At 43.5% G+C, this 14,575-nt stretch overlaps 1 protein-coding gene across 5 annotated transcripts in view; it reads right to left on the reverse strand.

Annotated features, from left to right (window-relative positions):
- GBF1 (golgi brefeldin A resistant guanine nucleotide exchange factor 1) overlaps positions 1-14,575 on the reverse strand; it is a 309,656-nt gene that overhangs the window by 86,023 nt on the left and 209,058 nt on the right. For all 5 annotated transcript variants that reach the window (XM_081329572.1, XM_081329571.1, XM_081329569.1 and 2 more), the window contains exons 28-29: positions 13,427-13,521; positions 4,961-5,114 (exon numbers count right to left, since the gene is read on the reverse strand). In XM_081329572.1, coding sequence (XP_081185698.1) covers positions 4,961-5,114; positions 13,427-13,521 — 249 coding nt within the window. The remainder of the gene's footprint in view (positions 1-4,960; positions 5,115-13,426; positions 13,522-14,575) is intronic.

Raw genomic sequence — 14,575 nt, forward strand, 5'->3', positions numbered from 1 at the left:
ATTAATGGAGGAAACAAATTTACCCTGGAATAAATGCCTCCCCTTGGCCTTATTAAGGATACGAACCCAACTATGTAAAGATATTGGACTGTCATCATTTGAACTCATGTTTGGAGTACCTTATATGGGGAAGGAGGGATTGCCATGAGTTGAACTGAAAGATAAAATAATAATAGAATATGTACTTGAGCTGTCCAGATGTTTTTCTCTCTTGCGACAGAAAGGCATTCTTGCTCAAACTCCACCCTTGGACTTTGCAGTACACCGATACAAAGCAGGGCAGTGGGTGTTGATAAAAGCCTGGAGAGATGAAAAACTAACTCCAATTCGGGAGGGACCTTACATCGTCTTGTTAACTACTGAAACAGCTATCCGGACAGCTGAAAAAGTTTGGACTCATTAATCCCGAGTGAAAGGGCCCGTGCCAGCCCCAGAGGTGGAAGGTGGAATCTCACCAAGGAGATCCACTGAAGTTAAAGTTTCAAAGGACCTAACAGACTCTTGACAGAAGGAGGGGTAAAGTAGCATAAGGACTAAACATTGCATTTTTTAGATGCTTCCACTCCGACCAGAGAAAGCCAAAATTGAGAAAATCCAATACCTCCAGGAGGTGCTGGTTTTGTAAGTGCCTTTGTGTGTGTTGTTGTTGCTCCCATTATACTGATTGCATTTTATGTACAGGGTGTAAGATAGAGTGTGATATTAAGAACATAGAGGATGTATTGGAACGTTACTGGGTGGTACTTGGGAGTTCTTCTTATTATACTTTTACAACCTGTCCAACCACAAGAACCATGTACGCAATGCGTAAAAATGACAAAAAAATTGAGAAAACAATGATATACCATACTATGATTCCTGAATGTTTACAAACTGACTTAACAGACTGCATTCAGAATAACACACAATATAAGCGTTGCCACACCAGCATAGGGGTAGAATGTTATAGCAATAGGACCAGTAACTGCAAAAATGTGGGTGTATGCTTATAAAGGAGGGGGAAGTGCATTTCAGATGTTCTCATTAAGTCAAATCAGACGAGGTTATATAGCCCATAATAAAACCAGGGGCGAAACTAGTGTTGGTGTGTGCTTTGATGCTTGCCAAGCTATTAACAATGGACAAGGATTTGATAACTCATTTGGGATGAGATGTGAAAACTTAGAGTGGGAAAGAAATTATATAAAAGAAAGGAAGTATTTATTTCAGAAAGCGCATACATTAAGTACAGGATATGTTGTCTTTGCTCCAAGCTATGATTATTGGTACACTACTACAGTCCCAAATGAGAGAAGTATAGGTCCAAAGGAAGTGAATATCAGTATCGGGAGTACCAGGACTGATTGCACTCAAGGAAAATGTAACCCAATGTGTATATATATAAATCAGTCACTAGAAAAAGGAATACAATATAAGGACTTTGGAATTGGGATAGATGGAACCGGAAAAGACCCGTGGGGGTGGCTAGTATTAAAAATAGAAACCACTAAAGTAAAACCAATACGCAAAAGTATCTTTTGGTTATATTATCAGGAATTTGAAAAATTAGAATTACCTGAATTTCCTAAGAAAACAGTGAATATGTTTGTACAATTGGCTGAAGAAATTGCTAAGACTCTAACAGTGAGTAATTGTTTTGTTTGTGGAGGAACAAATATGGGAGAACAATGGCCATGGGAGGCTCAAGAATTAAAACATGACATTGTGGTGGAAATGTGGAAAAATAAAACTCTCAAGTTCACAAAAGAAAAAGAGGGAACATGGGCATTAACCACAAATTTAGTAGGGAAAGTATGTTATGAAAGACAAAGAAAGAATAGAAAAGTAGCAGTAGGAGACATGATTTGCTTGACTGTATGGAACAATGACAGTTGGTGGGGAGAAAGTGGAATATCAAAGAAAGAGACATTAAGTGAAATAACTTATTTAAAGGATCCTGAAAACAACACCCTGGACTGGGTAGCCCCGGAAGGTATGTATTGGATATGTGGAAAATATGCCTATGGGTATCTACCCAAGGGGTGGTATGGATCTTGTATCTTAGGAATAATGAAGCCAAGCTTTTTCCTTCTCCCCACTGAACAAAAACAATTGCTGGGACTAACTGTATATGATGATTTATCAGATAAAGTCTGAGAGAAAAGAGCCATACAACCAAGCGATATAAAAATTGGGATCTGGAAAGATGATGATTGGACTCCAGAGAAGATCAACTATTATGGACCAGCTACATGGGCGGAAGATGGCACTTTAGGTGCAAGAGAGCCCATCTATATTCTAAATAGGGTAATTAGGCTACAAGCAGTGCTTGAAGTAATTACCAATGACGCTGTAAGTACTCTAACACATTTAGCTAAGGAAAGTGTAAAGTCTTGAACCTACATCATGCAGAATTGGTTAGCCTTAGACTACTTATTAGCTCAAGGAGGTGTGTGTGGAAAATTTAATTTGAGCAATTGCTGCATTGAAGTAGATGAGAGCGGTAAGGTAGTAAAGGAAATTACAGACAAGATGATAAAATTAGCTCATGTCCCAGTCCAAACCTGGAAGGGATTGACCTTAGATGGGGTAAATAATTGGTTTGGAGGGTGGCTTGCAAATTGGAAAGAACTAGCAAAATTTGCAATACTAGGATTCTTGGCTATTATGTTTTTACCATGTTTGATTCCTCTCATACAAATACTAATAAGATGAACAATGAAAACTATGACTTTGATAACAACTTAAATTGAAAAGGGGAAGAAAGAAACAATGTTAATAATGAAGGTAGGAAAACAAGGGTTGGGGAAAGTAGACTCAGAACATAATAACTTGTTTCCACAGGAATTTGAAGAAAAATTAGGGAATGATGAAGTATAAAAGAATAATTCAGGTAGAAGAGAAAAAGGGTGGAATTAAAGTAAAATAAATAAAGGTTATTCTTTTATAAATTGTATAAAATATAACACCAATGAATTGTATCAAATGTAACATTAAGATGTGGGGCTATCTATTTCCTGCTCAGACAGAGAACTCACAAATGGTAATCAACAAAGTTCTTTTGAAATGTTAAAAAGCTTCCGAGAGACAGGAACATCGGCCCAAGGTGGAAATTACAACCAAGGTGGAAATTACAAGGAAACGAGATAAGATATAGATAAGATCATAACGGATAGATGGAAATAGTCAGAATGACCCCTTTAGAAACAGGAAACAACTTCAAAGAATGAATTAAGCTTCTTAGGGGTGGCGTGTATCGTGAAAGAATATAAAATGCCTAGTTTGAAACTTGCTCAGTGCGCTCTTTGAACCCAATCCAATTTGGGAAGGGTCTAAGAGGCCGTGTTTGCAAACACTTTCTTTCTTCTTTATTTTCTTTATTATTTTCAATTTTCTTTTCAATAAATCTTTGCCTTTGTTAACTAGACTTGTCTTCGAGTTGTGAGTATTAGATTTTGGGCTTTTAAATCTCACAATATGGATAACAGAAGGAGTAAGATCTGAATGAAAATCTCAAACACAGTCACTACTATCCAAAGATTTGGGGACAGCACAGATTGTCCTTCCTTTTCTTCTGGTTTTCAGACATGAGCAAATAAATAATAAATAATATAACTTTATTACAGTCATAGACCAACAACAGACGTCACTTTTTACAACATATTAAAAATAGTACTGACATTAATAGTAAATAATAACATCCCTGTTAAGAAAATATATGTTCTCAAAATGTTAGGGTCACTCCCTAGTTTACGTGATTGAGAAGCCAATAGGTTTGTGAGCAAATATAATGTTCCAAAAAGATATCTCCAAAAAATTGGCACAAGTTGATAGCTATAAATCTGTAACCAATTTTTTTCTTGTGGACATTGCAGCAACACAGAATTTTGCCACTGCATGCGTGGTAGAAGGGTTTGAGTCCTGGAGGACTCAAACATAAAAATTGTCTGCCCTCCCTGGCAATCTCTCTAATAAGGGGAGAATATATGCTGACCTATAAACTCAGTATAACTCACAGTACAATAAAACATGTGAGATATCTTCAACTTCTCCTTTACCACCTATACATACCCATTCCGCTATTGGTGTTCTCTTATACCTGCCCTGGAGGAGTGCTGAGGGGAGAATGTTAAATCTGGCTCTGAAGAAAGCTATTTTTTGTTTTGGGAAGGTCAGATCATTTAGATATCTTGCCGATTCCCACACACCCTGTTTGATTCTATCCCTACCGTGGAGAGGCAACCTATTTAGTTCTTCTTGGAACTCCATGATTTCAGACATGAGCAATTGCACACATGCAATGGTGCTCTTAAATCCAAAGCTTGGATTCAGTGATATACCAGGGACAGAAAAGCAACTGGTGTGAATGTATTGATATCCACTACAATCTGTGATTTTCCTGTATCAGTGGAGTTAAGCTGAATCATGTACCTTGCTTAGAAGTTGAAACTTAAGTACACGTCCTCTAAAAAGTCAACCTATTTTGCAAAAGAGAGAGAGAGAGAGAGAGAGAGAGAGAGAGAGAGAGAGAGAGAGGGAGGGAGGGAGGGAGGGGGAGGGAGGGAGGGGACAATGGGACAGAATTCCTAAACATGCCTCTGTCACAAGCAAAGCAATTAGACGGAGTACCCATTCAATGGCAAATTCAGCACTTTCTAAATCATTAGTGTCTCATCCATAAACTCCAGAAACTGTGAATATGTCCAATAGATGTCCTGAAAGAACATGGAAAAATTCTGGAAACACTTTTCTTGCGATGATCAAAACAAAAAAAACAAAAAAGGAAAGGCAGGAATTCTACCCTTAACATATGTTCTGATGATACTTTTATTATTGGAACATTCCCAGTAATTTACTGTGTAGGTACAGAGCCCATGAGTGTGAATCAGGACCATAAAGATAACTAAGGAACTAACACTAGAGAGACATCATGAAATCAGTCCCTTCAGAAAACTAACTCATCACACAGAGCTGTATTTACCTGGGCACTTATTTCTTCTCTGCGCAGAAGTCGGATTGCCAGTCTCAGCAGTCCCACTACTGCTCTTTCCACTAGACAACAGTATTCCATAGCATTAACACATAAATGGTAAAGATGATCTCGCATTGCCTGCCAAACGAAAGTCACACGATCCCTATAGAGAAAGGGAAAGAAAAAGAGTATTGTGGGGAAAAGATAAACCAAAACACAGGCTTTATTCTAGGCCAGGCATGTCAAACCCGCAACGTCACGTGACATCGCGTTACGTATCGTGACTTTTTCCCCATTGCCGACAATGGGGTGGGCGCAGTTTTAGTATGATGCATCTGGCCCATGGGCCGGCAGTTTGACATGCCTGTTCTAGGTAGTTGATAGATGGAATGTGTGATCAATGTATGTGAATAATTTACTAAGAGCCAATTTGGTTAAGGTGCTGCCCTTAGGAGACTGTAAGTTCTGGTCTTCCATTAAAGCATGGAAGCCAGCTGGGGAATTTTGGGACAGCCACTCCTAGCTCAACTCAGAAGTTGCTGCTGCAGAAGAAATAGGAGGGAGCATTATGTACACTGCCTTGAGTTGTACAAAATAAATGCAAGCTACAAATCAAATAATTTAGCCAAAATTAGGATCCACTAATCAATGCCAGCCAGCAATAATTCTGCTAACAGAAAAATACAGTTGCAAGAAAAAGTATGTGAACCCTTTGGGATTATGTGGTTTTTTGCATGAATTGGCCATAAAATGCGCTCTAAACGTCATGTAAGTCACAACAATAGAAAAACACAGTCTGCTTAAAATAATACTACACAAACATTAGCTGTTGTCATGTTTTAATTGAACATAAGATGGAAACATTCACAGTGCAGGGTGGAAAAAGTATGTGAACCTTTGGACTTAATAACTGGTTGACCCTCCTTTGGCAGCAATAACCTCAACCAAACATTTCCTGTAGTTGCAGATCAGACCTGCACAATGATCTGGAGTAATTTTGGACCACTCCTCTGCACAAAACTGTTTCAGTGTAACAATATTCTTGGGTTGTCTGGTGTGAATCGCTCTCTTAAGGTCATGCCAAAGCATTTCAATCGGGTTGAGGTCAGGATTCTGACTGGGCCACTCCAGAAGGCGTATTCTGTTCTGTTGAAGCCATTGTTTTGTTGAATTACTTGTATGCTTTGGGTCATTGTCCTGTTGCATCACCCATCCTCTGCGGAGTTTCAGTTGGCGGACAGATGGTTGTAAGTTTTCCTGCAAAATGTCCTGATAAACTCTGGAATTCATTTTCCCATCAATGACAACAATCCGTCCAGGCCCTGAGGCAGCAAAGCAGCCCCGAACCGTGATGCTCCCTCCGCCATGTTTTACAGTGGGGATGAGGTTTTGATGTAGGTGTGCTGTGCCATTTTTTCTCCACACATAGTGTTGTGTGTTTTTCCCAAACAACTCAATTTTGGTTTCATCTCTCCACGTTTGAAGTTTGCAAAACAGCACCTGGATGTTCCACAGCACTACTGGCAAAATATACTGTGGACAGGTGATGCAACAGGACAATGACCCAAAGCATACAAGTAATTCAACAAAACAATGGCTTCAACAGAACAGAATACGCCTTCTGGAGTGGCCCAGTCAGAGTCCTGACCTCAACCCGATTGAAATGCTGTGGCATGACCGTAAGAGAGCGATTCACACCAGACATCCCAAGAATATTGCTACACTGAAACAGTTTTGTGCAGAGGAGTGGTCCAAAATTACTCCAGATCCTTGTGCAGGTCTGATCTGCAACTACAGGAAACGTTTGGTTGAGGTTATTGCTGCCAAAGGAGGGTCAACCAGTTATTAAGTCCAAAGGTTCACATACTTTTTCCACCCTGCACTGTGAATGTTTCCATCTTATGTTCAATTAAAACATGACAACAGCTAATGTTTGTGTAGTATTATTTTAAGCAGACTGTGTTTTTCTATTGTTGTGACTTACATGATGTTTAGAGCACATTTTATGGCCAATTCATGCAAAACTCCACGTGATCCCAAAGGGTTCACATACTTTTTTTTTGCAACTGTAGATATTTTTCTCATCCATCCAATGTTAACATAAAACTGGTATTGTCACCAAATAAGTTTCAGTCTATATCTCAGGGTTTGTGAATGATTTGGTATTGCAGCTGAAAATAAGATTTTTGGTTCAAATTTCAATCATAGCAGTCTGAATGCCAGAGGATAATGATTAAAATCACTACGGATATTCAATGCCAGGTTGTTGTAGACAGGAACTGTAAAGGCATTTACAATCTTAAGTCCACCTGAGAGAGTGAAATATGTAACAATATGTTAAGAGAAAGAATTACTTTCCTGTGAGTATCTTAATTGTTAGCATTTGGTATTCATTTATTACTGTTATTTATTTATTTATTTATTTATTTATTTATTTATTTATTTATTTATTTATTTATTTATTTATTAATTATTGGGACTTATATGCCGCCCTATCTCCCGAAGAACTCAGGGCGGCTAACAACAATAAAATACAATAAATACAGAAGTTAAGATAAAATTAAAATTAAAGGCCCCTGTACAATAAATTAAAATTAAAATTAAAATAAATTAAAAATTAAGAGTTAAAAAATTAAAAACATAATTAAAATCCCTGTCAGTCCAGGTCAGCCAGGTGGAAAAGGAGTGTTTTGAGGCCGCGGCGAAAGGACTGGAGATCTGGGCCCATCCGAAGCTCAGGGGGGAGCTGGTTCCACAGGGCTGGCGCTCCCACAGAGAAGGTCCTCCCCCTGGGGGTCACCAGCCGACATTGTCTAGCTGATGGTACCCTGAGGAGGCCTTCTCTGTGTGAGCGTACTGGGCGATGGGAATTCGTTCCCGGCAGCAGATGGTCCTGCAAGTATCCCGGGCCTAAGCCATGTAGGGCTTTAAAGGTAAGTACCAGCACCTTAAATCTCACCCGGAGGGCAACCGGTAACCAATGCAGCTCATGCAGGAGGGGTGTAATATGGGAGTATCGGGGTGCTCCCATCACTACCCGTGCAGCTGCACTCTGCACCAGCTGAAGCCTCCGGGTGGTCTTCAAGGGCAGCCCCATGTAGAGAGCATTGCAGTAATCTATACGGGAGATAACGAGTGCGTGGGTGACTGTACGTAGGGCATCTCGGTCCAGAAAGGGGCGCAACTGGCGTACCAGGTGAATCTGGGCAAATGCCCCCCTAGCCACGACTCCAATATGATCTTCAAAACTGAGTCGTAAATCCAGGAGGACGCCTAGATTGCGTGCTCTATCAACGGGAGGTAACATCTCTCCTCCTATAACCAAAGATGGAACCTCTTGGACTAAACGAGATGCCGGTACGTAAAGTCTTGGCCAGGTTGAGCCGGAGCCTGTTCTTTCCCATCCAAATCTGTACCACTTCCAAGCAACGGGACATCACATCGAGGGCATCACTGGGTTGGTTCAGGGTGGAGATGAAAAGCTGGGTATCATCAGCATATTGATGATACCTCACCCCGAAGCCACTGATGATCTCTCCCAGCGGCTTCATATAGATGTTGAACAGGAGAGGCGAGAGTACCGACCCCTGAGGCACCCCACAACTAAGGGGCCTAGGGGTTGACCTCTGCCCCCCTGCCAACACCGTCTGCGAACGGCCCGAGAGGTAGGAGGAGAACCACCGCAGAACAGTGCCTCCCACTCCCAACTCCTCAAGACGACGCAACAAGATACCGTGGTCAATGGTATCAAAAGCTGCTGAGAGATCTAATAGGAGCAGGACAGAGGAATAACCTCTATCTCGGGCCCGCCAGAGATCATTCACCAGCGCGACCAATGCCGTCTCCGTGCTATACCCGGGCCTGAAACCCGATTGGTATGGATCCAGATACTCAGTTTCCTCCAGAACCAAAGGGAGCTGCCGTGCCACCATGCTCTCAACGACCTTCGCAAGAAAGCGAAGGTTGGAGACAGGACGAAAGTTATTTAAAATAGCTGGATCCAATGCAGGTTTCTTAAGGAGGGGCCTTACCACCGCCTCTTTCAAGGCGGTAGGGAAGTACCCTTCACTCAGTGAGGCATTGATAACTGCTAGGAGCCAGCCTCATGTAACCTCCCAAGACGCATAGACCAGCCAGGAGGGACACGGGTCCAACAAACACGTGGCGGCACTTAATTTCCCCATGATCCTGTCCACTTCATCTGGAGTCACAGGATCAAACTCTTCCCAAATGTTCTCGGCCAAACTCATCGTTTTCCTCTCGTCAGATACTGCCCAGTCAGAGTCCAGACCAGCCCGAATCTGAGCAATTTTGTCCACCAGATATTTACTAAATTCCTCGGCCCGTCCTCGTAAGGGGTCCTCTCCCGTCCCTTGATTTAAAAGGGAGCGGGCCGCCCTAAACAGAGCGGCCGGGCGGTTATCTGCGGACGCAATGAGGGTGGTGAAGTAAGCACGCTTTGCCACCTCCATTGCCACAAGATAAGATCTAGAAAAGGATCTTAACTGTGTTCGCTCAGACTCGGACCGACTGGTTCTCCAAATGCTCTCTAGGCCCCTTCTCCGGCGTTTCATCTCCTGCAGGTCCTTGGAGAACCAAGGAGCGAGCCGGGACCTGCGCCGGGTCAGAGGCCGCAAAGGCACAACGTGGTTGAGAGCCTCCGAAGCAGCCTGTTGCCAGGCATTAACTAAGGACTCGACCGGGCTGTGGGAGAGGGAGGTAGGAATCAATCCAAGCGCCGTCTGGAACCTATCTGGGTCCATCAGGCGCCTTGGGTGGAACTATCTGGTCAGTTCCACTTCCTGACAGCGGAGGCCCAACCGCAGGAGGCCCAACCGCAGGAGATAATGGTCTGTCCATGAAAGGGGTTGAGATGTTGGAGTAACCCCCCCAGACCATTAAGCCACTGCCCAGAGATAAAAATAAGATCAGGCGTGTTTCCCCCCTCGTGAGTCGGGTCCTGAATAATTTGGGTCAGGTCCATGGCCATCATGGAAGCCATGAACTCTTGGGCCACCTCCGATGCACCGCCCAGGGAAGGCAGATTAAAATCTCCCAGAACCATAAGTCTGGGAAATTTAACCGCCAATCCCGAGAGGGCGTCAAGTAGCCTGGGTAGAGCTGTTGCTACGCAGCTTGGAGAGAGGTATGCAAGCAGCAGGCCAAACTGACCACCAGGACCCCACCTTAAGAGGAGGGACTCACATCCGTCTATCTGAGGGGCAGTGACCTCCCGTGGACGGAGGGTCTCTCTAATAACGACCACCACGCCACCTCCCCTACCCTGAGCCCGAGGTTGATGCAGCACACGGAAACCTGGAGGACATAAATAAATCAGAGGGACCCCTCCCTCCGGGCCCAACCAAGTTTCCGTGATGCATGCCAGGTCTGTGTCTTCCTCCTCGATCAAATCATGGATGAGGGGAGCTTTATTCACAACAGACCTGGCATTTAAATAGATCAGCCTGAGCTCAGGTGTCTGCCCTCCCCCTTCCCCGGGAGAGCAGGTGAGAGTCAGAGGGTTGGAGCGTACCACAGCTCGAAAATAGCGGGGGCGTGATCCCAGATTATGATATGGCCCTCTGTTCATCCATCTGCCGCCATTCCCAATCACCGTGGGGATCGCTATCTCTACCCCATCCCCCGGGTCCCAAGACTCTCCCTGGCCCCCATATTGCCGCGGCCATCAACCAACCTAGACTGAGAAAGGTCCGGTAGAATCTTCCTCTCATTCTGCCGGGCATGACCATCCCCCCTCCCTAACCCTTCAAAAAATTTTAAAAGAAAACCCAAAAGCCTCTTTTTAGTGCCATGCCACCTCTCCGGGTCCCAAGACCTGTCATTAAGGAAACGGCGGCGCAGGTTTGATGGCCACATCTGAGAGAGGGAGGAAGCTCTCAGGGCAAGTAGCTCATTTCTGGTGTAAGCCATCAAAAGGTAGAAATAAGAGCAAAGAACGAGTTGGCTGGAACAAACTACATATTAAATCCACAGAGCTGAAACAGTGGTTCCTGAAAACATGGTCACCCTCTCACAGTGACCAAGATCTCAGGAAAACCACTATCCAGCCCTGGGTAGGTCGCAGGAGGAGAGAAAGTCCGATGGCTGGTAGAATAGTCTATTGGTGGTGAACTTCGCAGCTCCGGTGATGAACGGTGATAATTCATCCATCTCCATGTCCTAGATATCATCGCGACCAAGGGGCTGTAGTAAGTCTCCGGATAAAGAAAATGGATGAGGGTTATCTCAGATTTTAAGTATGACCCCCGAGGAGATAACCACCATCTCGGGCGCCATCCGGCACGCCCCACCTCCATTTTTAGCTTCAAGTGGTCCCAGATGTTCCCACCCTCCAGACCAGTCCAGGATGGTTCCAAACGGCGCTCAAACCATCGGAAGGTGGCCTTCACCATCCAAAAAACGTCCGTCGGGGGGGAAGCTCGCCGATCTAACAGATGGGCAGATGAGCTCAGCAGCCACAAGTCCAGGAGCCTCACCATCCGGACCACCTTTCTAGGCTGCCCCAGGCCGTTACAGCTCCACTGCAGGCCGCTGCAGGACCGGACCGCCTCTTCAGGCCGTTGCAGGTCCATTGCAGGCCACCGCATGCCGCGCGCCGTAGTAGGCCCTTTACCGGCCGATTTGCAGGCTGCCGCAAGATGCCACCGGCTGCCGCCGGCCGTTGTATGTCTTCTGCCGGCCCAAACGAGCCAGCACATGCCGCACGCTGCAGCAGGCCCATTGTCGGCCGCTTTGCAGGCTGCCGTGGGATGCCGCCGGCCGCTGCCAGCCATTGTAAGTAGCCCGCCTGCCCGACCGAGCCGTCCCGTTCGGCCATCTCATGTCCAGGAGCCTTGCCACCCCGCCGCCTCGCCACCCCCTCTAGCGCCGCCCCGCTGTCATCTCCAGCGCTTATACGGGCTCCACCGAAGCCTCGGAGGGTACTGTCACCCATCCGGGCTAGAGAAATATTACAAATGTTAAGCATAAATTGTAATGTTTGGAGAAAGTACTGAATATCTCTTGAACTGTTTGCTGGAGTAAGTTTGATGTTAGTTATTATAGGGTTACTTTTGGATAAATATAATAGACTTTAAAGAAAGCTCAGTTACATTCAGTTCCTTATCAATTAAAGAGATAACATCTGCTATTTCTATACAATGCCTAGCTAGAAATTCTTCTTGAGAGATGTTATCAGCTGGCTGATAAAGGCTTTTTCTCTTCCTTTTTTGTACAAGATTTTAGTATGATGTCAATATTGTAATATTAATTACACACACTGGTGATTAGGAGAAATACACGGTCTTTAGTTTGATAAATTTCACTCATAATGAGAAGATTGAGATATTTGATGTATTTGTATTAAATATTTGATGTATTTGTATTAAATGATCAATACTCAAATGTATCAGTAGAGAAATTTTCATTTAATTCCTTAGCTTACATGAACAGTTTTGTCCCTTCAGTGAAATGTTAACTTTACAGGGTTTTCCGCTTTTATGTGGGTGTGTAACCATGCGTGTATGCGTATAAAGGACAGCACATAATTAATACATGTATTAATCTATGTAAGATACACATAGACATACACATATTTATTCATGTACTAACAGTATGCTGGATTTTTAAAATTGTACAACGGGTCTCCGACAATCAATTAATCAATGCGTAATCTTGCTAGACTATCTGTACTTATGATTGTTTTCTAAGTGGAAATTAGCCCATGTTGTCGTCTTATGTGGTGACTGTTGTTAATTTTATACAGGTAGTCCTCAATTTATGATGAGTTGCTTAGCAGCCATTTGAAGTTATGACAAACCTCCCCAGGGCTACCTATGACCAGACTTAAAGTTCCAATAGCTGGGCTGCAATCACACAATCACATTTTGAATGTTCAATGCACTTATGGCTGTTTGCAGTGTCCTGCAGTCAGATGACAGCTATTTACAAGTTTTTGCTGGAAACCAGCATTTATTTCAGCTTTTTGGCAAAACACCCACTATAAACAATGACCTGCAAAAAAGACACTTAACTGTTGCAAAAGAGATTGTAAAATCCAGTGAGGTCGTGGGCTGAACCGCTTAAAACTGGCATGACTTACAAACATAATTCTGGATTCAATTACAGTTGTAAATAAAGGACTATCAGTAATTAATGGAAAAAGATGACTTTCTAGTCAGCTTCACACTAAGAAATGGGTCACATATGGGGACAGATTGGAGGAGATCAAGCAGAATTTGATATAAAAATCTCACCATCACAGTTCCCTCATTATGTGTCAACAAGTCTTTACTGACTCTTAGTGACAATATAGATTTTCTCCATGGTATTAAGAATGAAATAATCAAATTTGATTGCCTTTTGGGATATTCTTCAACCTGACAATTTACCTGAGTTTCCAGTTTGAAGAATGCTATTAAGTAAAATGGGAAGTTCTCAACATTTTTACCATATCAAAAGGTGAAATGGGCTTACCTATTTTCCAGCACAATTCTCAGAAGCATCTCCAAACAGAAAGCACAGTCTTCTTCATCATAGGTTTCCTCATCAGGAGACACAGATATGAGAGCCTGAAACATCCCAAGAATATTCAAATATTTAACATTGTATAAAAGTAAGAACAGATACAATAAGCTGCTACAATGATCATGGAAATGAAAAGTCAAACAAGTTTTGTAGGCGTAATATTATACATTTATTTTTTAACGTTTTTCAGCTACTCTGATTTGGAAGATGCCAATAGCTCACAATAACCAAACACATTTTAAAAATATTATTACCTCAATAGCATAAAAGCACCATAAATCAGTGATTATAGGTGTCCAGGTCCCTCCTGGATAAAGAGGAGCCAAGGTAGCTGTTATAAGGCTGCTGTGAGAAATATTCTCAGCATCTGCTAGAAAAAGCTACTCAACTTCACTCTGTTGGACTGTAGCTAGACAAATCCTTTGAAAGTGACCAACATTTGAGGTCTGTTGCTTGGAAAGAATTCGAGGTAGCCGGTCCTAAAGAAGTGAACAAGGAACTTGTGGCTGTGAGTTTCATTATTTCTGTTCTGGGCCCATGGCCTTCTTGATTGTTTGAAGCCTCTTGAGAGGTGGCATGTTGGATCAAAGTGGTGGTTAATGCTTTTTTTGCAGGATGGGATGGTACAGCCTACTTTGAAGGAGGTGGGGTTCTAACTCTTTCTCAACTGTTTTAGACAACTTAGATCAGACATGTCAAACACAAGGCCCGGGGGCCAGATCCGGCCCGCAAAGTGGTTTCATGCGGCCCGTGAAGCCATCCTGGAAACAGTGAGGGAACGGCCCCCACTGCCTTGGCCCTGGCCCAGAGACCCTCCTTCTGCCAGAGACCCTCAGATCTGTCCCACTCCTGCCCAGGCCCCCATAGGCACCCTTGATGCGAATGATGTAGAGCTGGCCATGCCCACCCAGTAGGCCATACACACTCTAGCCATGCCCACCCAGTAGGCCACGCCCACCCAGGCCATACCCACCTGGCCCCCTGAGGGCAACTGCAATGCTGATGCGGCCCTCAATGAAATTGAGTTTGACACCCCTGACCTAGATCAATTCTCCAATCTTCCCTTTTTAGGGAAGGCTGTTGACAAGGTGGTTGGTG

The sequence above is a fragment of the Vipera berus genome (assembly GCF_964194415.1).
Source record: "Vipera berus genome assembly, chromosome: 5".
Lineage (NCBI taxonomy): Eukaryota > Metazoa > Chordata > Lepidosauria > Squamata > Viperidae > Vipera > Vipera berus.